General features: G+C 37.8%; 1 protein-coding gene across 1 annotated transcript; it reads left to right on the top strand.

The window, feature by feature from the left end:
• Positions 1–27,162, top strand: MMS19 (MMS19 cytosolic iron-sulfur assembly component). Its single transcript, XM_034439876.2, has 31 exons — positions 1–477; positions 3,839–3,887; positions 8,594–8,694; positions 11,273–11,358; positions 11,737–11,811; positions 13,041–13,110; positions 13,195–13,323; positions 13,998–14,059; positions 14,244–14,330; positions 15,226–15,300; positions 15,453–15,530; positions 15,806–15,944; positions 16,246–16,400; positions 16,615–16,693; positions 17,401–17,526; positions 19,148–19,229; positions 20,036–20,133; positions 20,330–20,455; positions 22,037–22,192; positions 22,528–22,627; positions 22,799–22,901; positions 23,202–23,279; positions 23,541–23,667; positions 23,814–23,914; positions 23,997–24,053; positions 24,143–24,329; positions 24,668–24,750; positions 24,867–25,031; positions 25,127–25,186; positions 25,301–25,401; positions 25,623–27,162. The coding sequence occupies exons 1-31, from the start codon at positions 384–386 to the stop codon at positions 25,648–25,650; spliced, it is 3,057 nt and encodes a 1,018-aa protein (XP_034295767.1). The 5' UTR covers positions 1–383; the 3' UTR covers positions 25,651–27,162.
• The last annotated feature ends 523 nt before the right edge of the window (positions 27,163–27,685 follow it).

Raw genomic sequence — 27,685 nt, forward strand, 5'->3', positions numbered from 1 at the left:
ATTGACAAGCGAACAGAGAGACACGGGTCGTCTGGGTATTCTGAAATGACTTTTGATTTTTCTACACAGCTTCCCAACTTGTTCCAAAATCAGTATCGTAGGAAATAAAATATCAATGGTTTGCACATTATTTGCATACTTAAGCAAGAGGATAAGCTTCTTACCCTCCATAACCTTAACCTTAACGCCTACTCTGCCCTTCGGCTTCGTTGGCACAACCTTGGCCGGCAGACCCGCCTAGAAACTCGCGCCGCTATTTTTGCCAATCGCTGGAGGGAGTTCTTTTAACGTGATATAAGTTTACCTCGGTACACGTGATAGGGAGACGCGCACGCGCGGTTGCTGCTTCTTGCCCTCCCCCTTTTTTTGCCTCTCAGGTTATCATGGCGGCCGGAGGGGCTCACGTTGCCATAGGAAAACCTGCCTCCCTGTTACAGGAATGCGAATGGGAAAACGCGGCCAGGCAGGCGGGTGAAGGTATGGTCAGGGAATGGGTGTGAATAGAAATGGCATGGAAATGAACTCGCGTGTTTCTGCAGTGCATGCAGAAAACGAGGTTCGTAGGGCAAGAAGGACTACTCGGGGCTTTGAAATAAATGGTGAATAAAATGGAGAGGAAGGCAAGACGATCAGGCTTACATCAGGAGAAAAGGAGAAATGCTGAAGTTAGGTGTGTGGGTGAAGAGCCTTCTTGGGAAATTATGCTCAGTAGTGTAATTCAATGGTATCCTTAAGAATAAATTAATCCTGGGGTTTATAGAGTGGCTTTCTCCCATCTCTAGTAAATGCGTTTTATCCGCCTCTGTATGGGACTCCAGCAATTATAATGGGTTGAAGTTGGGCACAAGCAAGGTGTTCGTTCATCAGGTGGAGCAATGAGTCTTGCAGGGTATGACACGTGTTGTTTTTGGTAAAGGAAAAAAAACAACCGAATAAGAGTTTTTCGTTCAAATAACCTTTCCCCCACTTGGTTTTCTTTGGAACTATATATGAACTGGGGGGATGTGGTTTGAAAAAAAAGGATAACAAAGACTCATGTAAATATTGTTGACATATTATTATAAAGCTGTTCGTTAGGAAAAAATGGTTTCATTTTCATGAGGTGTAGCATTCTCTGAAATACATAACGGAAAAGAGATTGCATGAAGGATTCTTTTTAGCATTTGGCCAAGTGGACAGATGCGTTCCACGGTGTACTTTTTTGTTTAGGTAAGACTGGAAGAATAGTTTTCCTAGCTACAGAGTCATTTATAGCACCAGTCATTTTATGGGTATTGGTTGCAGCCTAGATCAAGTTATAAAGGTACTATGATATTCTAACCTTAACTTGGTTTTTTTTTCATTTTGCAAGCAGTTATTTGATCTCACTTTTTATTTACTAAAGAGACTGCATTGGAGGATAATTAGCGTCCCAATTCAGGAAGAGTTTTCTTAATGTCAACTGTTTTTAGAAACTATGAAAAATATATGCTTGTTTTGGTTTAATACATTGGATTTTGTTTTCCAATCTGAATTGGAACTTTTTCTCATTTTACTTAGGAAAAGGATCAATTGATCGTGAGATTTTATCATGGGTTTTGGTGCTCATTACCAATAAATAACAACAGGGCTGAAAAGTGCTGTTGGAAACTAGCAATTGTATTTTTCAAAGAGACATGCTTTTAGAATCAAACCCTGTTCTTTTCATAGTAAACTTTGGATTAATAAAATGGGTAAAATGCAAAAATTACAACAAACTATTTAGCAGCCTATTAACTAGTTAATGAATTCAATGCTGGACTAGATTTTGAAAAAATTCCATACAATATTTATTTTCCTATTGTAATTAGACAATAAATGTTATTTATAAACTTGTTTACTTTTTTCCATGTACAAGTTTCCCCACTGCTAGTAAGATAATGCAGTTGTTCAATAAAGATTGTGGATACTCTGACCTTTTTGGTATCAATATATATTTTTTCTGATTTTACATTTGAAAATGTAATATACTCAAATATACTGTAAACAAGTCATGGCACAAAGATAACAAGTATATATTGAATGTAAAAATAATTATACTGCAGGCCTAAGTTCCAATATTCCTTTTGCCTGAAATGCAAACCTGCATAACCATTACAAAATAGGGTTCATAGTGAATTTTCAAGTCTAATTCTAAAATAATGGTGCTGTGACTTAACTCCCTATTTCATGAGGAGCTGAAAGCCAAGTCCTTCTATTATTACTAATATTGTAGAAGCACAATAATAACATTTGGATGTATGATCTTTTGGGAATTAAAGAGTTAAGGATATTTATTAGAGGGACTGTTTTGAACTTGGCTAATTAGAAAATGTAATTTTTTTTCTTCAGATGCCTTTTTTTTGTACATATACAACAAAATATATTGTCATTAAAATGTCACACTTAAGAAAAGTGCTAGGGTTAGGGTTAATATTATAATACTTTTTCATTCTAGATGAAAAGCTGAAGAAATTTAGTGAACTTTGTCTACTATAAGAGTTGCTGATGTTTCTGTTCACTATCATGTTGGCTTCTGTAACCCTTTTTTAATATGTTTTTAAAGAGGCAATATAAGTACCTAATTGGTTTGTTAAAGTCTTAACAGGTGTGCATGGTTTCTCAGACTATGCATGATTTCTCAGATCATACATGTAGGCTGAAAATGCCAACCTGTGTAGCTTATTCTTACAATCAGGTCACATTAAAGATAGGTGGGAATATATACAGTACTATATACCAACATAGTCCTCCATTTGGTTCTTGTTAGTGTCAAATGATTTCTGCAAAGACAGTTTTTTTTGGTGCTGCTGAACTTGACAGTATGTTTAGCAATATACAATAGTTAATCTTGATGGCTTGAAAGCATTTTGGAGATAACCCTGGATCCTTTCTAGTGTCAAATGATATAAAATACATTAAAGTGATTGCTTTTACCTGAGATAATGCATTATGGCAAAAAATTAAGAATTAGTCTTGTGTTAAGCACTGGTGTGATCCTAGATAGCATAGCACCTAGACTTATATACTGCTTCACAGTCCTCTCTAGGCGGTTTACAGAGTCAGCATATTGCCCCCAACAATCTGGGTCCTGATCAGGAATTGTACGGACAAGGTGCTAGACCTAGTACAGAGATATGAGATTCTTTGCCTCTTCTTTATGCTCAGCACAGAAAAGAAGCTAAAAGTATAGGAAGGTGCCTCTTTTAGGAAAAACCTACATGCTTAGCATAGTGTAAATGTTCAACTTGTCATGGTATAATGCTATATTCCCACAACTAGAATAATCCATTTTTTGTCTCCCACAGTCACCTGACTCATCTTTGAATGTCAATAACATATAACACCAGCAAGTCATTGATTCCCTAGTACAGGGGTGTCTCGTGTTGTTGTGTTGTCACGTGATGTATTTTGACTTTTTTCCATTTGCTAAAATGAGGTGGGCGTGGCCAGTGTGTGATGCATCCAGCCTGTGGGCTGCAAGTTTGACACCCCTGCCCTAGTAGGTAGCTTGCAGATATAATACAAGTTAGGTTAACTGAAAGCAAGATTGAGTTAGTTGAGTGCAAAATCTAAGCCCATCTTAGTTAATTAAGTGGAATATTTATGCAGTAGAGAGAGAGTATAACTTGCCTGTCTTTTTGCATGTCGCAATTAAACATATCATGAGATTTGGACCAGTAAGACAGACTATGCTTCATGAGACATAGTGTCTTAATTGTTAATTGAAGCACTGTGACAAGTTAACATTGGGATTTAAAGTACATACTGTATATTCCCATTTTTTCCCTGTGTAAAAGTTGAACAAGAAATTAACAATTTCAATTCCTTTTTCTCTTAGGAGTGAAGACTGGAACATGCTCCATCTTAGATGTTGTGGAAATCTTGGGGTAAGTAGATCATTGCGACAATCTCTGTTCCAAATAGTTACATCTTGTCCAGCATGTCTGTGTACTATATTGGAGCAATGGAGAAACATAAAGAAGAATATCAAAATTTTACTAAAATTTTAAGACATCAGTCTGATTAAATGAAATTACTGAATGTTTGAAGGTATGTTTGAATCAGAAGTAGCTCTAAGGATAACATAACAAAAAAGTCAACATTGCCCATTTCCTTTTGTATTTAAATCATTAAATTTATTTTTAACTTCATATTGTAATTTTTCCTTTCAGTTTCTTCTGCAATCTTTTTACCACTAGTGTATACTATGCTAACCAAAGTAAGGAAATATGAAGGGCACATAAATCTTCACAAGATTTAATTCATGTAATATGCACAACGAGATTAGATCTAATAATCTCTTTGTACATATACATTCTGTAGTAAAGAACTAGTTTGAGTAGAATTAAAAGGATTGTGATTTTGAGGTAGAATAAAGGACAAGTGGATGTGGGGGTGGGAAGGAAGATGGAGGGAAGATTAGATGAGTTTAGGTGGGTATTCTGCAGTTGAATTCAAGTGGAAGATTTGGCTGATGGACTGACACATATGTCATACTGAGTGTGCCTCTTAAGATCTCTCTACATTTGTTGCAACCAAAAGCCAGATCACACTAAATGACTTGATCATGACCTGCTGGAATGGTTTGGCCAAATCACTCAGATTTAGTGTGTTTAGTCTATGTAAAATACATTTTTCTTTATGAGAACTGTTAATGATAAATATATTTCATAAAGTTATTCTTATTGAATGGCTAGCTTCTGGATTTTAAAATTTACCTCACATCAGAGGTCCCCAACCCCCAGGCTGTGGCCCATTACTGGGCCTTAAGCCTTTCAGAACCGGGCCATAGAAGTGGCGAGCGTGCATGTGTGCACATTCCCTATTGTGCGAGCAGTGTGTGTGTGTGCCTGCCCCTCGTGCAAATGAAGCTGCCTGCGCTTCCCCATGTACGTGGGAAGCCATCCCCTCTTCTCCTGCCCCTGGTCTGCAAAGCCAAAAAGATTGGGGAAGTTTGCTTTTTGTGATACCCTGTTCTTTTCATTAATAGAAATGTTTTTTGTGCTTTCTGCATTATTTGAAAAAGGCAGGATCATATAGATATTTCTTCATTTCTGAATGAAACACAGAGATATATTTAGTGGCATATCCTTTACTTTTTTTCATACTGTCACCTGTGATTGCTATTATGAGGCACGTGGAATTTTTTGGAAATTATACAAAGTGTAATTCATTGCATATCAGTCTGAAAACCTGTCTTCTATTCTGCTCCAGGTACCTAAAAATAATTACTCCCTAACTTCATAGGATTACTTTTATAACAAATATGCATAAAATGACTGTTCTTGTCTAAACTTAGCATACAAAAAAACCTGTAGAGAGTGAATGTAAGGAAAACAATGTAATGGCACATAATTTGATCATGCTAATTAATGTAATTTCTCAGGGGGAAGAAGGATATATAATTATCAAACTTCCAAAACTCCCAGATTGAGGTTGGGCTGGATTCTGACTATACAAAAAATATTTTAAAATCCTGTTTAACACAGCTATTTGTCATAAATTTTTGACACATAGAAATATCTATTCTGGGAGCAGAAAATGTAAGTTCTTTAAATCTGAGACAAAACAGGAGAAGGAAATTGAGATAGTTGTTTCTGAGCCAATGTTAAAGAGAGAAAGGATTATTATAGCATTATTCCCTCAGAGCCTAAGGTTAAAGTTAGAATTTTCAGATAAAGAATAGAATAGAATAGAATAATTTTATTTCTATACCGCCCTTCTCCCCAAGGACTCAGGGCAGTGTACAGCTTATTAAAAACACAAAACAAACATCAATTAAAATAATTTAAAATTATTAAATAATTCGGCTCAATTTAAAACCCCAGAAATTTAAAACACCCAATTTAAAATTATTATGTTGATAGCCCTGCCTGGTGGAACAACAGGGTCTTGAGTGCACAGCGAAATACCCGGAGGTCGGAGATCTTATGCACTTCCGGGGGCAGTTCATTCCACAGGACTGGGGCTCCCACAGAGAAGGCCCTCCCCCTGGGTGTCGCCAGCCGACATAACTTGGCCGATGGCACCCTGAGGAGACCCTCTCTGCAGGAGCGAACTGGCCGGTGGGAGGCTATTGGTGGCAGAAGTCGGTCTCGAAGGTACCCGGGTCCTATGCCATGGAGTGCTTTAAAGGTGGTGACCAACACCTTGAATCGCACCCAGAAGACCACTGGGAGCCAATGCAGCTCGCGCAGGAGGGGTGTCACGTGGGCACAACGAGTTGCGCCCATAACCACCCGCGCGGCCGCATTCTGGACCAGTTGGAGCCTCCGAGTGCTCTTCAAGGGGAGCCCCATGTAGAGAGCATTACAATAGTCCAGCCGGGAGGTGAGAAGGGTGTCAGTGACCGTGCGCAAGGTGTCCCGGTCCAGAAAGGGCTGCAACTGGCGGATCAGGCGAACCTGATAAAAGGCCCCCCTGGCCACGGCCGTCATATGCTCTTCAAAAGACAGCCGTGCGTCCAGGAGGACACCCAGATTGCAAACCCTCTCTGGGGGGGCAAAGATTCACCCCCAATAGTCAGCGATGGCACCTGCTGATTACATCGGGATGCCGGAAGCCACAGCCACTCGGTCTTGGAAGGGTTGAATCTGAGCCTGTTCCTCCCCATCCAGACCCGCACAGCCTCCAGGCAGCAAGACATCACATCAAGGGCATCGTTGGGGTGGTCTGAGGTGGAGATGTACAGCTGAGTATAAAAGGAAGCAGGAAATAAATGCTTTAAGAAAAAAATGTTATTTTGTTCTTTTTTAATGGATACACATCTGAGCCAGCATTTTCTTTTTTCTTTTTTTCTTTATTTTTTAATTGGTTTGATTTATATGCCGTCCTTCTCCGGAGACTCAAGGCGGCTTACAATGCATTAAGCAATAGCCTTCATACTTTTGTATATACCTGCTTAGTAGGGCTTTTGGCCCCCCCTAAGCGGTGTTTTTTTTTGTACAAAGTCAGCTTATTGCCCCCACAATCCGGGTCCTCATTTTATCTACCTTGGAAGGATGGAAGGCTGAGTCAACCTTGAGCCTGGTGAGATTTGAACTTGAGGTAATTGCAGGCAGCTGGCAGCTAAGTGCTACTTAACAGCACTTTAGTCCGCTGCACCACCAAGGGTTCTTTAAGTTGTTCCTTTATTTTTATTCTGTATAGTGTTAAGTCACAGCTAATTGTAGTTTTTTTTAATTATAATTTTTCTGTGTAAGTTGTGAATTCTGCATAATTTCAGCCTTCAGGCTGAGCATGAAGATATTTGTATGTATAATATTATGAGCTGTAATAAATTGAACTCCTTGCAGCATTTATTTTTGAGATTCTGCCAAGAAATTCCTATTTTGTAGCAGATCAGCACCATCTTGTGATCTCCCTGAAAGTTTTATTTTGCATTGCCTTGTAGAGTTTCAGTTCAGTTAGTGAACCTGAACAAGACAATTGTGCAAATCCTTTTCTACAACAATGAATGTATGCATTTTAAGGTGCAATGTAAAAATGCAATTTTATATTTCTCTTCTTTTTAAAAAGTTTGAGAGAGAAAGACCTGATTCTGCTCTTCATATACTTCTATATAGTTCTATATCTATATATACTTCTACATTGCTGGGAGGAATTGAAGTTATTTTCATTTAGACGCTAGAAAAGCAATACCGGTTTTGAGAGTCCTTTTGTTCTTTTTGACCATGTCAGGATAAAGAGATAACAGCAGCTGAAATGCCCCAAAAAGATGAGTGGTGTCAACAGAAATTACCAAACTGCTACCTCAAAGCAGAAAGTTGAATCGGTGTGAAAGTCTAGAGGGCTTCTGGTAGGAGTAGTTTGAGAGTTCCAACTTTCCTGCCTAAGGGCTCAATTATTCTAGTGCACCTTAGTAGAAAGAAACAGTAGCTGGCTATTAAGCCAGTATAATATTTGTCAACAGCCAAATAAAAGGGAAAGAATTGGCAACTTAGTTAAGTGATCACTTTGGGGTAAAGGTAAGAGTCCCTGCAAATTTTACTCTGCTAGTTGTTGCCAATTGTAGGGGCAATGTTTATCTCTGTTTCAAGGCCACTGAGCCATCTCTGTCTGAAGACATTTCTGTGATCATGTGGCCAGCATGACGTCACAGAGCACTGTTACCTTCCCACCAAAGTGGTACCTATTTATCTATTCGCATTTGCATGCTTTCGAACTGCTAGGTTGGCAGGACCTGGGACGAGGATGGGAGCTTACCCTGTTGTGTGGCGCCCGGGTCTCAAACCTAGGCTGCTGGCTTTCCAGCTGACAAGCCCAGTGTCTTAATCACTGAGCTACCACCCCTCCATACTTTTGGATGGGCCCCAGAAATACTCTGAATTAGTCAAAGAATGTAGTAAGGACATCTCAAAGAACATTTCTTGTCTGAAAAGAATAAAAAAAGAATGGCAGTTGGAGGTTCAGAAAAATATATGCATATGTTAACGATAATTTATCAGAGCAATTTCTGATGCAGTATAATTTAAATTGTGATTGAGCAAGTAAGAGAAATCTCACTCCAACTCCTTCCTGGTAATACAATATTTTTCTCTTTACTTGCATGGTTCTTAAACGTTTAACTCTTATTTTTTTCTTTCTAATGCAGAACTCCTCTGAAGAATGAAGATTCTCAAGTGCGGGCACAGGGCATTCAAGTGCTCTCTGAGGTCCTCCTACAGTGTTATCCCCTCCTCCAAGAGCAGGAAGGTGGGACAAAATATAATTCTCACAGTGAGCTAAATTTCCTTACCAGGCACAAAACTGCCCTCAGTTTTTATTCAGTATTATTCAGTGATCAGGAGCATATGTGTAGGCAAATATAATTCAATGACTTGGTAGCCTTTGACATTTGCATCCTTGTGGGGCAAAACTGGACTGTATGATCACATATACAACTATTTTACATTTTGTGATACAGATAGCCCTCAACAGGAAATCCCAGCCTAGCCACTCTCATTGTCCTGCATTCTGCCACACCAGCTGACTTTCACTGTCTTTATCCTGGGTTTGCACAAAGCTGCTTGCCACATCTTTGCAAGGTCTCTCATGCCATTTTCCAAATAGTGCACAGACCTGTCCAAATAGCACGTATCCTCACAAGGATTTGGAAGGCTTCAAAATTTCACAAGAAAGCCACACACAATTTGGACTAGACTGCATGCATTCTCTGGCCAGCTGCTACTTTGAAAAAGTCCAGGCCTGGCCTGCTTAGTCAGCAGTAGGCATAAGAAAATAGCAAAGGACAGCAAGGGCTGCAAAGCACAGGGGGACAAAGGAACAAGGAGTAGAGATAGGCAGGTGGAGGGAGTTGAAACATCCCTCTGATCATAAATGCAGACTGGCTGCCAAATGGCCATATTTTGATCACCTGGCCATGTATGGCTATAACTTTGGTCATGGGTTGTAAGTCCAATTTTTTAACACTGTCGTAATTTTGAATGGTCACAGAACAAATGGTCATAAATTGAGGACTACCAGACACTCACTCACTCACTCACTCTCTCTCTCTCTCTCTCTCTGTGTGTGTGTGTGTGTGTGTAAAATTTATAATGTTTTAATTTTATGTGTTACTTCCTCATCTTTATAAATATTTAAACTGCAATGTGATTTATGTTTTAGTTTATCTTACCTTTGTGTCAGTTTTGAGTGCCTGAAGGCATTTAGATGTACTGTGCCACTATTAACTAGTGCATATGTGACAATTATGTTTATTTGGAAACGACGAGAAGCATCTTAATATTAAACAATATCTCATAAATTCAGCCAATGCAACTATGCAACTTCTTGGATTTCAAGGCAAATCCACTTTGGATTGAGAGCAGAGTACTATTGTGAGATAGTTATGATAGGCCGCTGCACAATCCCTGAAAAAATTGTATTACTGTAATAGTTCGTGCGCTTGCAAGAAGGCAGCTGACATTGTGGTGAAGCAGTGCAGACAGGCGGTAGCTCCACAAAGTCCCGCCGAATTATTCTAGCCAAGAGGCTCTGCAGGGCTGAAAATTACCCTGTAGGGGTGATGAAGACAGAGGGGATGCTTCGGTAGTCGCGAGGAGAGTGCAGTCTCCTCGTTTGACCAGAAGAAAGCCCCTTTAACTGGGGGAAGAGAAGACGGCCATTATGGCTGAACTGAAGCCATGACAACTGAAACGGAAGAGAAGAAAGGAAAGATCCTGTAACAGTGTGCTCAGTCTGAGTAAGAACTTTCTGACTTTTGCTGTGAAATTTCCTCCCAAAAACACCCCCTTTGGAAAGTGGGACTCAATTGAGGTAAATAGCGGCGACCTGGAGACCTACTGTCAGATTTGGAAAAGAAAGAAAAGAAACTGCAGACAGAATCAACCTTAAAGATAAAGGATAGACTGGATTGGCTAGTTTTTAGCAATTTAAATTGTTTTAAAATATTGGATTATACTTTTATTGCCGCCTTGATTTGAAGGACTTTGGAAAATTATTGGAAAATATTTTTGGAGATATTTTATTCGCAGCAAAAGTGGAGGAAAAAAAGTAAGAGTGACACCTGCTTGCCTGGGAAGACATCATAGAGCTGAAAAAAGTGGAAGAAGAAATGAAAGTGGTTTAGTCTACAAATTAGCTGGAATACACTAAACAACACCTGCAAATTGATTGTACTTGGTGTTTGGAAATCTAAAGCACTGCATGCTCCTAGTAAATGTGAGGTGAGGTGAATAATTAGTAAATTTAACAGGGAAGCGAACTGTACCAGTAGTGACACAAAAAGAAGGATTGATTGAATTGTTTGGCTGTTCCTGGATTGAGAATCCATTATGAATTTTGGCATTTTTGATTTAAATTGCAAACATGTAATACTATCCATAAATTGACATCATCCCTGACAGTGTTCATCACTGAGTATTTTCTCAGGGCCTCCACTTCTTAATGTGGCTTACAGCTGTCTCGAGAGAACATTTCTCCCAGTGTTTGCCATGCTAAGAACAAATGATTGGAACTGTGATTCTGCACTGAGAAGCGTGCTTTGTGATAAGTGGTTGATTATGTGCAGTTTGCCTTCTGGGAGTTTTTCCTTGTTATAGAAACTCTATTTATCATCAACCAAATGTTTCGATGAATGGGGGACTACCCGAGAAATCTGTGATACTTCTTTATTACCCATTTTTGTCCTGTAGTTCCAAGCCTGACCAAGATATCAGTTTGTTACATTTAATTCCTAATGTGTGATTTGAAAACTTGCTTACTAATATAGCACAGTGACTAATAATGTTTTTATTGCTAATTATAGTAATATTAATGTTTTTTATTCCAGTGAACCACCTTGTCTTGTTCTACGAGAACCGTCTAAAAGACAATCACCTTGTCATTCCTTCTGTGCTGCAGGGACTGAACGCTCTGGTGAGAATTTACTATCAATGATACATACGTAGTTCGTTTTGTAAAATTTCCAGGATCTAAATGACAGTTTGGGGTGGTTTTTTTGTGTTTCTGTATCTTTTCCCCCCCTGTATTTTCTTTTTCTCTGGACTTTGGTTTTTTTCTATTTTTCTTAGTTTATATTAGTTTTTTTATCTTTGTAAAATTATAAGTAAAAAAATGTACACCTTTTCTATAAAAATAAATAGCAGAATCTTCCTAACAGAGATGAATGACTTAACCCTGATTTGAATTAAATCTACTTTGCTGAGGTTCTGATTCTGTTCAGGGAAGCTACTGCAGATAGCCATCTCTTAATGCAGATGGACATTTATCAGAATTTTTTTTTTTCCTTTTTAGAGCAAATGTGTAGTGTTAGCTCCAGGACTGGCAGTGTCTGTTCTCAAAGCTATCTTCCAGGAAGTTCACGTTCAGGTGAGCATGGAAATCCTTTACATTCTGTATATATGATTCAACATTCCTTCCAACAGTCATTATTATTGCACTGGTTATACTGTATAGCATCTTATGCCTGCAGTGACTCAACATTAATACGTAGCTAGGGCCTTTCCTTTGGTTTGGTGTCAGAGTCTAAATATGTCACATTCTGCTAAAGAATCTTTATAATCCTATACTTCACAAGTTGAAATCATGTTCTGGTTCACTGATACTATTATTATAGAAAGAATGGTCTCCGTGGTCTGGTCAATGTATATATAGATACTACATTAATTGTCTTGACTTATTATGGTAGATTCTACATTAAATGTCTTGACTTATTATGGTAGATTCTACATTAAATGTCATTTCAAATCAGTTTTCTCTATAAACTTTCTTAGTTGCTTCTTTCTTTACGTTCTATTTTTTGAATGATGTCCTTATGTGATAGCATAATTAAAACAGGGACAAAGTGAGGCTGGATAACTGACCTTTGAGATTAAATCTAAAACTATTAGTATTATAGGTCTTACTCTTGTATATACAGATATGGCCACAATTGAGCCCAAAATTTCTGTTGCTAAGAGAGACAGTTGTTAAGTGAATTTTGCCCCATTTTATGATCTTTCTTGCCACAATTGTTAAGTGAATCACTGTGGTTGTTAAGTTAGTAACATGGTTGTTAAGTGTATCTGGCTTCCCTATTAACTTTGCTTGTCAGAAGGTCACAAAAGGTGATCACATGAACCTGGGACATTGCAGCCATCATAAATCTCCAGTGCAATATCCAGTTGCCAAGCAACCGAATTTTAATTAGGTTGTAAGTGTGAAAAACGTCACACATAAATGACTTCTTTCAGTGACATTGTAACTTCGAATAGTCGCTGAATGAATTGTAAGTTGAGAACTACCTGAAATGTGTGAATGGAAGTTCTTATGTGCATTACACTTATATTGGAACTAAAGTATCTTAGGGTTCACAAGAGGCAGCAAAGTATATAGAGCTGCACTGGGACTAAACATGAGACAAAAAATGGAATGAAGAAAAGTTTTGACCATCTCCGCATTAATACAGATTGTAGGCATAAGCTTTAACTTACATTTAATTAATCTGAATTATCCTCTGTGCCAATAGATAAATTATAAATAAATTTACCTTAGAAGAAATATGATTCTAAGAATATGTGAATAATTATTTTAATAGCCATGCTTTTCTTTTCTTTTAGTCTATGCTACAGTTAAATCGTCATACTGTCTATAGTATCATCACTAATTTCATGAGCAACCGAGAGGCAGGTAAGAAGAGTATTTTTGGAAGTAATTGAATCACATGTCCAACTTGAAAACTGTGGGATCTTATTTGCTACTTTTTTTCCACAGAGCTAAAAAGTTTAGGTGCTGATTTCACCTTGGGCTTTATTCAGGTGATGGATGGAGAGAAAGACCCACGCAACCTGTTAATAGCCTTCCAGATTGTTCGAGACATCATTGTAAAAGGCTATGCACTAGGTAAATTCGGCTCAAAGTGAAGTTAATCATCCAAGGAAAAGCTTGCATTACCATTATAGCAAGTGCAAAATGATCCACGAATGAACTGATCGGAGAACTCCATATTCAGTTTCTTTCCAGATCATCTCATTGGAGGTGAATAGGATCACTGGTTTCCAGAAGCATGTCTTTCAAACCAGAAGCTGTTTTGGGGTGTTCAAAATGAAATGAGGGTATTTCAACCAGTTTACCCCTCAAAATATCTCAAGCAACTTCCAGTTTGGATTATTTGTTTGTGAAAATTGTCAATCAACCCTCTGGAATGGCCTAGTCCAAATGGAAACAGAATGTTCTGGAACTATCTGACAAGAGTTATATCCAGATTGGAAGATTTTAGAAATCTGTAATTTCTACCCTCTTAGTTATGAGAATTTATTCTAGTAAGGAGGAATATTGAACATGGAAAATAGCTAAAATACACTTAAAGTAGAAACCGTTGAATCAAAGTTGTAGATTGTCTTGTGTTAAGCTCTAAGACAAATCTCCCGAGTTGTGGGTGATCACAGTTATGTCACTAGGTGAATTTCAAATATAGATCCTGTCTAGAATTTGAACCTCTGTAATTTGCAATGGCTTAATATGAAATTGTAACTCTGTATACTCAGATGCCATACTGTTATGTTTATAATTTTCAGGGCCTTTTGCAGAAGAGCTGTTTGAGGTGACTTCCTGCTACTTCCCTATTGACTTTACTCCTGTGAGTGAATTGTTCAGATGACAAGTTTGTCTTATAACTAGTTCTCAAACTGAAATATGGGTGCTGAAATAACAGTATCTGTTATGAAGGATATTTTTTATGAAGAGGTTTATTCAGCATACCCAGGGTGGGTGACTGAACAAGGTGACTTCCATAATGTTTTCAATCTTTGATTTTGTTCTAGCCCTCCAATGATCCTCATGGAATCCAGAGAGAAGACCTGATTTTCAGTCTGCGGGCAGTGCTGACCTCTACCCCTGTTTTTGCCGAAGTACAACAATTTTATTCAGCAATTGGTGCACTATTGGTTAACATGAAAAGGGACATGAATTTTCACGACACTGTTTTTCACTTATAGTTAAACGTAGTTACAGTGCTTTTCAAATTAATTGTAATTGTTGTCTCTCCTTGATTCATACAGGTGTTCCTTATTACAATTTTGATATGCTGACTCTAGTAGACAGCTTTTTGTTTATTGGGCTTGTTTTTACACTAGAGAGAAAGGAAGAAAGAGAAAATTATTCTCTTCTGAGCCTTTTGGAATTCCATCACATTAGTGAGGCTGTTTGTTTCCAAATACAGCAGCCTTTTTCACCAATTAGTTTTGTCCTGCTCGGGGTTCAGCTTCAGCTTCTTCCTTCAACTTCTATATACTTGGATTCACAGAATAGAAATACAGCACCTTCAACATCCAAGAGTCTCTACCATTGTCTAAGAGATCTGCCCTTTTATACATTGCTCACAGGTGCCCAAATTAGGCAAGAAGCTTCTCAGTGTTTACATATTACTTTACGCACAGAAAAAGGCACTCAATTATAGTTTGGAATCAATCTATAATATATAGATTATATCATTCAGATCATATCCTGCCATAAGAGGTTGAAAATAAATCCATCAACACTGATATTTGGGAAAGATTTCTGATTTGTTAATAGTAAGGGAAATAGTTCCTAGTACATTCACCTTCAATCCTAACTTCTGGTAACTTCCCTGGATGCATCCATGTGGTTTTCTTGGCATGATACAAAAGTGGTTTAACATTGTGTTCTTCTAGAAGGGGTGTGTGTGTGTGAGAGGGAGAGAGAGAGAAGAAATTTTTCCCCAAAATGTGCTTTTTAATACTTTTTTATCCAAAATGTGCTTTTTATTACTTTTTCCTCCTACAGTTCCTACTTCCATTGCTCATTGAGAAAATAGACTCAGATGTACAAAGTGCCAAACTGGATTCCCTGCAAACCCTGGTGAGAGCACTCAGTAGTGATAATTAAATTTGCCTGAGCCATGGGAATTAGTTTTACTTTATGCCCAAATGGTACAATGTATTGGCAGTGGGGCTGCTTGTTATTTGGCAATTAAGACACGCAGCTAATTATTTCTGTGTATCTCCTTACAGATTGCTGCATGCAAGATCTATGGGCATAAAGAATTGAAAGAATTCCTCCCTAGCCTTTGGTCATCCTTGCGCACCGAAGTAAGAGGAAGTAGTCTATTTTTTGGGTGGGTGGGGAAATAGACTGAACTTCTGGGGATCCGTGCATTCTGAATTTTCCCACTCTGCCTTTCTGAGGTTCTGCCGCACCTGACTTTATACAGTTTTACAGTGAATAGTTTAAAGAAGCTATAGAGATAAATGGAAGAAATAGATTAAGGAATAGATTAAGCTTGCTTTTTAAAGATGTCTGTAATACTAGCTAAATATACCTACCATAGCAAAAACAAGAAGATCTGACTCCACCTTTTTAATAGGTGTTCCAGACAGCAAGTGAGAAGATAGAAGCAGAATGCTTGTCTGCTTTGCGAGCTCTGTCAGCATGTCTGTCCCGTTTGGTGCTCGGAGCTGATGATGAGGATCTTCTGGATTTCTTTCTTAGAGGAGTTCTGCAAGGTAAGCCCTGAAGAGCTCTTACGTTGGTTTTTTTGGTCCTATGATAGGTATTCTGTTGTTTTTCCTTGACGTGCTATTAAAAGAAGTAAACATCTTGAGGAGAAGATAGTTCATTTTAATGTTACAGTCATGATTTTGCTCTAGCACTCAAGGAGAAGGTATCAGGAAATAAGATGCAGAGAACAATTTTTTAAATTAAACTTTAATGCCGTTGGCAATCATTACCCTAGTGGAATAAATACAATATTGGTGCTGCTTTGTAAGGCATGCTATTACTGTTAAGCAATCTTGTTTATTTTAGATTGCAGACACCATCTATGTGAACCTGACATGAAACTGGTGTGGCCAAGCGCTAAGCTCTTGCAGGCAGCTGCAGGAGCTTCTTTGCGGGCTTATTACCAGATCACAAGTAGTGTACTTCCTTTGCTGTTGGAACAGTATACCAAGCATGAGCAGGTGAGAAGAAATTGGGGCAGAAAACATTCTATTGAAGCAGGGTTAAAAAGTCATGTAACTCCAGACTCAATATAGTTTGTGGCAGTTCTGTCATATGCCCTAGGCTTATAATTCGGTTGGACTCCAATTTAGAGCAAAAGTCTGCATATCTTATCTTTTCCTCTATCTAGGGAAGTTTCTCCAATCCATCCTGTGTCCTCTTGATCTCTTGTAGAGTAGTCAGCACAGGACAGTCTTGGAGGTGTTGCTTGGTTTCTTGGAGTTACGGCAAATGTGGGATCCTGAGGAGGAAGGTGAGTTGCTGCTTAGTTACCTTCTAGGACAGAATTTTCTTTTACTTAAGTGTTTTGCTAACAAGACTGTTCTTAACAGCTTCCTTATATTAATGTGCTTCCGTGTTACCCAGAGGTGTGTTCTGCAGAGATAAATGATTTTCATCCATAGGGCCAGAGCAATAGTCTGAGAGGGAAAGCGGAGAGACAGGGAAATTTTTATCCTTTGTAATAGTTGAGGTAAATTCTGGAAAACTCTTTTTCTTACAAACCTAATTCTAAATTTCTAAGACTGCCTTGCTGTGATTTATCATGCATAAAGGAACCATTCCTGCTTGAATTTAGCCAAACTTTTCTTATAAATATATGTAATCAGTTTTGCCAAAGCTGCATATTTCCTCATTTTAGTCTCAGATGTTCTTGATTCTGCATAAGTTTCAAATTCTGTTATCTTTCTCAAGATACTTCCTCCTTTCTGGAGCTCATTTTTTATTCTTCCAGGAATTTGTAGGTAAGGTGGTATTGTTGTATCACCTAGAGCTTTAGATGGTTTTCACTCCTTTAAAATTATAATTTTTCTGCAACCTTCACAGACCACTGGTTCAACACTGAAGGTTATTATTATAGTAGCAATGCTAGCATAAACCTTGTTGTTTCTAGTTTTGAGTATCTGATATACTCAAGATTGTTTCATTAGATGTAACTCCCTCTTTCTGCCTCCTTTACAGACAAAAGTCCACTGCTTTCTTGCAAAGACGCTCTGTGTTCTATAGTATTCTCTGTCTTAGCTGAACCCAATATTCAACTCCAATTGGTTGGGATCCAGATTCTGACATTTCTAGGATCTCGTCAAGGTATGTGTTATTCTTTGGTTTGAAATGGCATTTCTTGGAGGTAGAGGAAATATCATATTTTTTTTCTCTCGAGTGCATTTTTATTTTTTTATATATTTTTTAATGTTTTATTTTATTTTATTGAAAAGACAGTGTCATGTCAGGATAACAATGCAAATAAAGCAGAGCCAGAGAGAGATCAATGGTAAATCTTAACATACATGCTAATAACTATAACTGTACTATGTTAACAGTAATTACAGCAATACAACCGAAAAGAAAAGAAAACTTCAACTAAGTTTCTACTTACATTAACTTATTTACAAATTTTTCCATATTATATCCATAGTTTTATACATCTTTGTTGTACTGACATTTATAAACTTCCCTCTCATTTCTACCTCTTGTCCTTATCCATTCATAAAATTTATTCCATGTCCTGTAATATTTCGAGTCTTCTTTATCTTTAATCTTTAATCTGTCCATTTCAGCACAATCCCAAATTTTCCTAATTATGTCATCGTCCAATGGGGTGTTCACATTTTTTCAATATTTAGCATATGTAATTCTAGCTGCTGTCAATATATGTAACACTAAATAAATGGTTGCTTTGTCATAACTTTCCGACAATATACCTAAGAGGCATGTTTCTGGTTTGAACACAATATGTTGCTCAGTTATCATTTCTTGCCATTTATGAATTTTCTCCTAGTAACTCCTTGCTTTCTTAAAAGTCCACCACATGTGGTAGTATGTTCCTGGAGTGTGATTGCATTTCCAACAATTGGCGGAGGAGTTCTTATACATTTTGGGCAATCTTGCTGGCGGCAAGTGCCACCTATAAATCAATTTGTAAAGGTTTTCTTTATAGGATGTGGCCATCGTCAATTTGTAGTTTCTCTCCCAAATTTTTAACCATTTTTCTAATTCTATGTTGTATCCGAAATTCTTTGCCCAGGCAATCATTGTTTCTTTAACTATCTCTTCCTCCATTTTATAGTTCAGTAAATAATTATATATATATATATATATTAATCAATTTTTCATCCGTCCCCATTAAATTTTGTCCAATGCTGTTTGTTCTTTGTTTACACCCCATAATTTAGCATCTTTTTCGTGCCTTGCTTGGATCTGCAAATACGGCCACCAAGATAAATCCAACCCCTGCTTCTGCAACTGTTGTCTGGATTTAAGATCACCCCTTTCATCTAAAATATCCTTGTAACATACAATTTTTCCCCAATTACAAGATTTAGATATATTATTGCCTCCATTGGAGAGAGCCAGATTGGTACTTTCCTATAGTGTTGCAGTTTAATTTTTCCCCAAATGTTTAAGTAACGCGTTCCTCATATAATACCTCTGGAAATATTTGTGTGCTGTATTTCTGCCATACCAAGGAGAAGTGTGTAATAATAGTCTTCCATTATTCAAGTTTACCCAATCTTTTAGCCACTTGGCTAAAAGATGGAGTGCATTTTTAGATGCTAGTGGGTATACATGTGTCTGGTATGCTGGTTAGCATGTTTCCTAGCCTTAACAGCTGAGCTTCTAGCAAATTGATCATTTTAATGGACTTTGTATATGTTGTGATTACTTCATAAGAAGTAGGATATAATATAGCAATTTTTTTCTGTTTTAGAGCTCCTGGATCTTGCAGATGTGGAAAAGCTTGCAGATCACTTTGCACAGTTCATCCTGAATGAAAAGGATTCCCAAATCAGGTCAGAACAATCCTCCTGATCAAACAAACAAACCATTGAGAATTTCTGAAAAAGCATTTTTCCTTTTTGTGATATTGGGTATTTCATTATAATTTGCTTGCAAATAGTAAAAAGAATTCCACCAATTAATGCATAACAGTAAATTCTTCAATTTCAGATTTCCATATCTTGAACTAAGATTTTTACATGTTAATGAACAGAAAAGGGCATTTCTAATACTGCTGTTGTGATCCCATTTGATTCCTCATGTTTGGTTTGTACTGCCATCCTTTTGATATAAATTTGTAATACTCTAGGCTGGATTCACATAACAAGATAATGCTCAAAGAAATAAGCTATGTTATGGCTCAACGTGAAGTCCTAGATCTCATATCATACTAAAATAAAGTTTTTTTAAAAAATAAAGGTCTAACCACAGACCTACTTTCACCTAGATTAGCATTTCCAGATTAATATTTTATGGAATTAGACCAGTAGTGTTGATAATTTTTCCATAGAAGTACCAGTGAATTCAGTTAAGTTTTCAATTGCTCAAGCTACCATTTAACCACAGTTCAAAGCCTGTCAGATTATTTGAAAATACGTCTAGTGAGAATCCCTATCCTCTACTACCAGTTTTTAGCCTAATGCTTCTGGATGGAATTTAGCAAAATCTAGGCATTTGGTATCAAATGTGTTTATAAACTAACATTTATAAAACCTCACATAGAATATATGGTATTGCAGTTTCAAAAATTTGATCCCCACAGAATGATCTGTGTGTTTCATTATGGCAGTTCATTCTTACTTTTTCTATATCTTCTTAGTTTGGCGGCTATGGATGCTGCTGGCACCCTTGCTCCTGTCTACCCAGAAATCTTCAGCAAGTGTTTGGTTCAGAAGCTTTCAAAAGGACTGGAGTCAGGTAGAATCTTTCCAGTGGATACCTTTCTTAATAGTTGCACAGAAGTGCTAATTCCCTGTCTGAATTTCTCAGTAGTCATAAATGCATTGTAAATAGATTTATTGTAAATAAACTTAACCTGCATATGAAAGATTGCTATTCTATCCTGAGAAAGTTTGGTAGTAACCAAACTAATTATATGATTGATATGTTTCAGAACTTCAGGACAGCACTTCATCCCATCAGAAACATCTACAAGCTCTGGCAGCAGTATCCACTCATCCTAGTATTGTAAGGCAAACTGTTCCTATCCTCTTGCAACATCTTCAGCATATTCAAAAAGGTAATGTTTTAAATGACAGTACTGGAATTTTGAGAAGGGGAACGCTATCTGATGTTTGAGATTGTATTAGAAAGACCCAGATTTCTGCAACAATGGTGATCTGAAAGATGGAAAGGCATAGTGGAATCTGTGTGTGCTTGAAAAGCCTCTTTCCACAGGAAGAGCACTGAAATCTAAATTTTTTCCACCCCCCCATATTCCCCCCACCCTTTCCCTCCCCTCATCCCACCCTTCCCCCCTGACTTCCCAGAGCAAAATACAAGGTGTTTCATTTAACAATCATAAACTAGATTAACCTACTTATCCTCAGACTACTAATTCCCCTCCTGAAACCTTAACTCCACTATAGATAACAAAATACTTCTAATACTTAACATTCATTCATAAGCTATTTGATATTTTCTTGTCTGATACTTATTTTGAATATAGTCAATCCATCTTCTCCATTCCGATACATATCTTTCTTGTGTATAGTCCTTCAAGTACGCTGAGATTTTCGCCATTTCTGCTAGGTTCGTTACTTTCAATATCCACTCTTCAATAGTAGGCAAAGAGTCCTTCTTCCAATATTGTGCTACCAACAGCCTAGCTGCAGATATTAGATTCAAAATCAACTTAGTCTCTGATACTGTACAGTCCATAGTTATACCCAATAGGAACAATTGAGGAGTAAATTTCAACCTTCTTTTCAAAATATTCTGCATCACCCACCAGATTTTTATCCAAAATGCCTTGATTTTCTTACAGGTCCACCATATATGATAATAGGTTGCATCATTACATTCACATCTCCAGCATTTAGCTTGCAAATTAGAATACATACATGATAATTTTTTAGGATCTAAGTGCCATCTATAAAACATTTTATAAAAATTCTCTCAAATTTTGTGCTTGTGTAAATTTAACATTTCTGACCCAAATCTTTTCCCACGTTTCCATCATCACTGGTTCCTGAAAGTTTTGTGCCCATTTTATCATACAATCCTTATGAACTCTAAATTTTTAATGTCTTCTACTACAGACAGTAAATCATTGTTCTATAATTACATATAGCGGGACTTTAAAGCTTGGACTAATTAACGAAATCATGTACTGAGGGAGATGTGCTGTCAGGATATTTGTTGTAGCCTATTATTGTCATGGTGTAGTGTCTTTGAAGAAATTACTATCTCATTTATTAAATCTCACATCTTGATTTATTAAGCTGAGAAATCATTTTTAAGACTGTGTGCACCGTCTCCAAATGGTAGTATAACATTGGAAGTATGAAATAAAACAAATCTGTTTTGAAAGTTTAGTTTTGAGGTCAGTACAAATTTAAAAATCTGTTTTGAGCAGATTCATTTTATAGAAATTATAGGCTTTCTGGTTTGATTGCTCACTTGCAATGGAGAGGAGCATAATGATTGCATGTGGAACCGCTTTGCAAATGATGCACTTTTAATCATTATGCCACAGTGTGATAATTCAACCACAGACAATGTAGTGATCGTTTTTCAAATATGTGAATTTTCAATAAGTACAAGTTCTTTTTTTTAATACTATGAGTTGTGGGTTTTAAAATTCCTTTTGTTTTTGCAGGCAAAATGCCAGCAAGTAATAATTCAGTGGTATCTGTGTGCCACAGCTTGCAACAGGTCGCCCTTCAGTGCCAGCAAAATGCTCAGACATACTGGTATTTCCATCAGGTGGTGGTGCCCTGCTTGCTAGGCTTAGCAGTGCAAGCTGCTTTGGAAGGTAGGATGGCAGAAATACTCACTCCTTTACACCCTCTCAACTAAATTTTAGCAGTACGTGTAGTTAAGGTTGGACTGTTCTTTTTTCCAGTCCTAGATTGACTAATAAAATAATTTTCTTTGTACTTCTGAGTTCTGAGCAAGAAGAGAGATAAAAGTTTTGTGTGTTTAAATTCATGTGTTGGGCTGGCTTTTATTCCTCCTTCATCTGTTCAGAGCTGCTTCTTGTGTTATAATTTCTTTTCTGTGAAACAGCCATTAACAGGCAATACGTTGGAAGGACCCCTGAAAAGAACTAATAAGAATGAACATCTCAATTTCTCTTACCACTTTCAGAAAATTCTCAAACAACACTTGACAAAGTTCTGCTAACAGAAGAAGCTTTATCATCCATGGTGTTAGTCATCAGTGCGGCCTGCATGCACTTAAGCCCAGAGTGAGTAATAGGTCCCTTCCTGTGGTTTCTGATGCTATACAATTTAGTATTTCATTTGGATAAGACTAGGTTTCTGTTTGACATAAATCCAATATTAGGAGAGGTGTTGGTAATCTCTTTCTCCTGATATTTCTGTGCGTTAATATAGTGTCAATTGTTATATTATGGCAGGTTGGCTTCCCAGAGTGTGTCCAAAGTGGTACCTCTCTTCCTGGATGGAGAACTTTCCTTCTTGCCTGGAAACAACTATCCCAGCCCTTTTCATCCCTTTCAGGTATTCGAGCTTAATCTCTGCCAGCTATTTATTTGATGCAATTCAAGGTGGTGTACTTAGGACTTCCTCCTTCTATTTTCCCCATATCACCAATTCCTTGAAGTAAGTTGAGCTGAGAGTGAGTGACAGTCTCAAAATCACCCAACCAGCTTCTGTGCCTAAGGGAGGACTAGAACTCATGATCTCCTGGTTTCTAGTCTAGCACCTTAAGCACTATACCAAAAATGGCTCTCTGTATGGGAAAGCATTCCTAGAAAGTTCTGGATAACCTGCATAGTAAAAATGATGTCTTTTCTACAGGATGGGCCATGTCCAACAGCAGCCCCAAGAAGACTGGTTGCTCTCCTTATGGCCTTCGTATGTTCACTGCCAAGAACAGTGAGTCCTGGGTAGAATTTTCAGTGGTGTTTTAGAGAATGGGATGGGATAATTTATAGTCTTTCAAACATCCACACATCAATTTCCATCATTCTAATCAACATTGCTGATGGTGAGGATTGTGGACATTGTAGGTCAGGAACATTTGGAAATTTACTTGAGAATAGATCGGCACTATGTGATGCCAAGGTGAGAAGCCAGTGTGCCAGTGGGAAGTTTTCTGTTACCTTTCTTCTTCTGCAGTGTCTGTTTTCCTTGCAGGTGGTAATTCCTCAGCAGGATCGGTTGTTGCATGAGCTTCTAGCTCTTAGCTGTTCCTGTGACTGCCCATTCACTGCTACTGCTGCTGCCAAATGCTTTGCAGGACTGATTAACAAATACCCAGAAGGTAATAAATGAAAGCCATAGAATTAGGGTAATACTCTCATGCTACTGAAACTCTAAAACTGGATTGTGCTACATATTACTTAGTTTAACTGTTAGAAAATGTAACACAGGTGTAACAGTTGCTCACTATGTTTCTACTGTTTTCAGGGCCACACTTATATCAGCTCTTGGAAATGGCCATAAAAACGTTGGAACAAGGCTTGAATGAAGATCCCTATCAACGCCAGGCCCTTACTCTGCTGTTGTGGGTAAGTTTGCATAATGCTGTATGCACACTCATTCTTCCTCCATTCTAGTTTCAGAGTTTATTGTATCTTTTTGTCCTTGCAGGTGAGTAAAGCGTTGTTGCTTCGCTACCACCCATTAATCAAACAGCTGACTGACAAGGTGAGCTCCAGAGAAAAGCTGGGATTCTCATAAAGGCCTAATATTTTGACCTCTTCCTTAAACATGTCCTGCTGTTGTTTGCTGTACAGCTACTCCAACTTTTGGGGGACGCCGTTCTTGGCTCTGCAGTGGGTGATGGCTTTGCCTTGCTCATGGCTGATTCTACTGATGTATTGGGCAAGAGCTGTCATGCTGAGGTGCGTCTCATGTTCCGCCAGCGTTTCTTCACAGATTGTGTGCCACAGTTGGTGCAAAGTTTCCACACATCCACTCCTGGTAAGAAATCTCATATTTCATTAAAAAGCATTTCCTGGGCAGTATATTCTCTCCACAGGAGAAATGGAACATTATGCTCTTTCCTGCTTTATTTCTTGCAAGGTTTGGGCTTTCTATTATTGCTTGAGGGGCAGACAGGAGAATTTGCAGCCTTAATTGTCCAGCTCCATGATTAGAGAAAGAATTGAGACATAGAAGAATGACATGGCTTTCTCTTTACTGCCAACAAGTGTTTTCACTATGGGCCTCGGTCTGTGGCTGTTGGAATCTCTTGCAAATGGATGTTGCGATGATATTTTTCTAGAAAAATCTTAACTGGATTGCCTTTTTCCTCCTAGATGTGAAACCAAATTACCTGAAAGGCCTGTCTCACATATTAAATCACTTGCCCAAGCCAGTGCTAGTGACAGAGCTGCCTACAGTGAGTATGAAATGATGGCCAAGGTTCTCTTTACCTGTTGGAGGTTCCTTAAATCCAAGTGTTTAATAGTAAAGGAAATGTGACCCTTTCCTTTTCTTCTTTCCCCATCCCCACAGTTGCTGCCTCTGTTGCTAGAATCTCTGTCATGTTCTGACCATGTAGTGCAGCTTTCAACTTTACGTTGCATACAGCCATTGCTACTTGATGCACCTCATGTTATGCATCTCCACATCGACACACTTGTGGGCAAGTTTCTTAACCTAACAGACAATTCTGCCATGGTGAGGAGAGTAGTATTTCCTTCCTAAGATTATTCTCTCCTTTTCTATCTGGAAGAAGCTTAGAAGGTTAATTTCCTGCCTTTTATGTGTTGCAGGCAATCCGTATTGCTGCACTTCAGTGCCTCCATGCACTTGCCTCCTTACCTACCCCAGTGGTAAGTGGTGAAAGCAAATGTGGCTGGTAATTTGGCAGTTCATCTCCCTCATTCGTTTATAAGTGGGGCTTTAGTTGAGTCCTCATTAAAGTGGTGCTTTCCAATTCATGACAGGTGATCCCATTCAAGCCACGAGTCATTCGAGCATTGGCCAAGCCTTTGGATGACAAGAAGCGCCTTGTACGTAAAGAAGCTGTCATAGCACGAGGAGAATGGTAAGGTTTACATAGTACTGTTTCTTTCATTTTTAATAGCAGCCCTGATCAACTAGGCCTCCTTGATATTAACTGTTTAAAAAGCCTCTGTAATGAAACTAGTCACACAATTCTTAAATGGGCCTGAATAATTTGACTTTGATAATAAGCTTTGGGGAAGCATGGTTTGCAGTGTGTATCCTTTCTTTTTCTCATCTAAATCTGTTGTCTGTTTTTTACAGGTTTCTGCTTGGGACCCCAGGCAGGTGAAACGTCACACTATGAATCCAGATTGACAATCTTTTGTGCTGTTGGCCTTGGACCACTTTTCTTGCAGCAAAGCTTTGGACAAAAATGGAGGAGTTTCCTTCCTTTTTAGGGGTGGACTGCCTTTTCTATAGGCTGCTGGAATCCTAACCACAGTGGATGCAACCCTCAAGCCTCACTTTTTACTGCAGTGCAGTACGGCACAGAGGTAGCAGAATCTCCTGCGTGCAATAGATGGGGTTAGATAAATAACCCATTTGTTGAAAGCTTCTGGAGAAGATGCCTCTTAAGAGAAAGACATTGAACTGAGCATAATGAGTTCAGTTCTGCTATTCTTCATCATGTTGCTGGAGTGGTACATTCTTATATTCGTCATTTAGTGGTATAAAAATTAACCACTATAAACCATAGCTAATATCTACTAGAGGAATTCAAACAATTTTCATTTATAGTAATTTTGCATACATGAAAAACGTAGTCATAAACAAAATAAATTATTACAATTTGGGATAATTATAAAGTTCAAAATTATTCTAAATACAAATGGCAAGAACTATGGAAAGGGTTACTTAGACAGTTGTTTAGCTATCTTGGGTAGCTATGTTTGAGAAAATATAAACTAGTGAAAGCAGAGGTAAGGCTCATTTAGAGTGCTGAGAATATGTTATAATATGGTTGACAACTGGAATGTGGAATTCTATAAAACACCAATTCACCAACAATAGGTTGCCACTTGTTGTCCCTGCTTATTTTTGAGGGAGGGGGTAAGTTGGATACTTCAAGAAACAAAAGTGCTGGGCTGAAACTATTCATCATTTTCTCTAAGAATAACTTTGGAGCTGCAAAATGATATTGGAAATAAAAATGGTGAAGGCTGGTTCTTTGCTGTAAACTAGTCTCCCATTTATTTTAATAAACATTTCCTGAAATAATTGAAATGAAGCAGAGAGGATGATAAGGGAGGTGTCCTGATTTTAACAGTTCCAAGCTAGTTTAGTGTTTAGAACATCAGGATGAAACTCTTGTTTAGATGTAAAATTGGCAACATCTAATTCCTTTCTTATATTCTTAATTAGTGCTGTTTTTATAAAGTATGAATATAGTATTCTACCTAGATTTTTATGAAGCATTTCCTATTCAATCTAATTTTGAAAAGCCTTAACAGTGGGATACTCCCTTGCTGTAAAAGACACTGTAAAGAAACAGAAGGTTTTCTTCATTTAATAATGTCGAAGGACATCTCATTAATGAATATAGCAGAATTGCAACAGAAAGTGGGTAAGAATAGATCATTGCACAGTGATCATGATAGTGTATACTACTGTGAATATTAGGAAAAAGCTGCACTTCACAAGAGTAAAAGTTGTTGAAATATAAAGCTGGGAAGGACTGCTGAAAAGTTCTGTTTAAAAGACCGTACCATTTCAACTTTTTTTTTTTTTTACATAAAATAAATTTTGGATGTTCTGTTCATTGAACATAGAATAATTAATAAACTGGGGGCTCCAGGCTTAAGTGCTTGACTATTTGGTTTCAATACTGTGCATAACAGCTTACGGTGCTTTATTGATAAATAGCTGGAGAAACGCAAGGCCATTCTGGCTACCTGGGGTGTGTAATTTTTGCTACAAAAAGAGTTGGGATACTAGCCAATTGTGCCATGTTCTGATTATTAGTTTACTATATCGGTGAAGGTTTAACTAGGTCATACTCAGTACAGATTTCTGCCTGTTGGGGAAGGGATAACGCTAGACTCCTGTCTCTTTAAATAACCTTGTTAAGCGTGTTATAGAAACATACCATACATGTTCTAGAGCTGCAGCTAAATTGTAGCTGTTGAAACATTAATTTTTCCCATTGACTGAAAAAACAACTTGTTGAATATAGCCTGGATAGAGATTGGTAATGGACATGTTGTTTAGTATCAATGCTATTTGTTGCTTGAAATAACCATTGAATCACAAATCAGTATTAAAAGTAAAGAATTACTATTTTTAAAAAAGAAAAATAGTCTACTCCTATTAGTTATGAATCAACA

Source organism: Pantherophis guttatus, chromosome 6 (assembly GCF_059756535.1).
Source record: "Pantherophis guttatus breed Tessera chromosome 6, ASM5975653v1, whole genome shotgun sequence".
NCBI lineage: Eukaryota > Metazoa > Chordata > Lepidosauria > Squamata > Colubridae > Pantherophis > Pantherophis guttatus.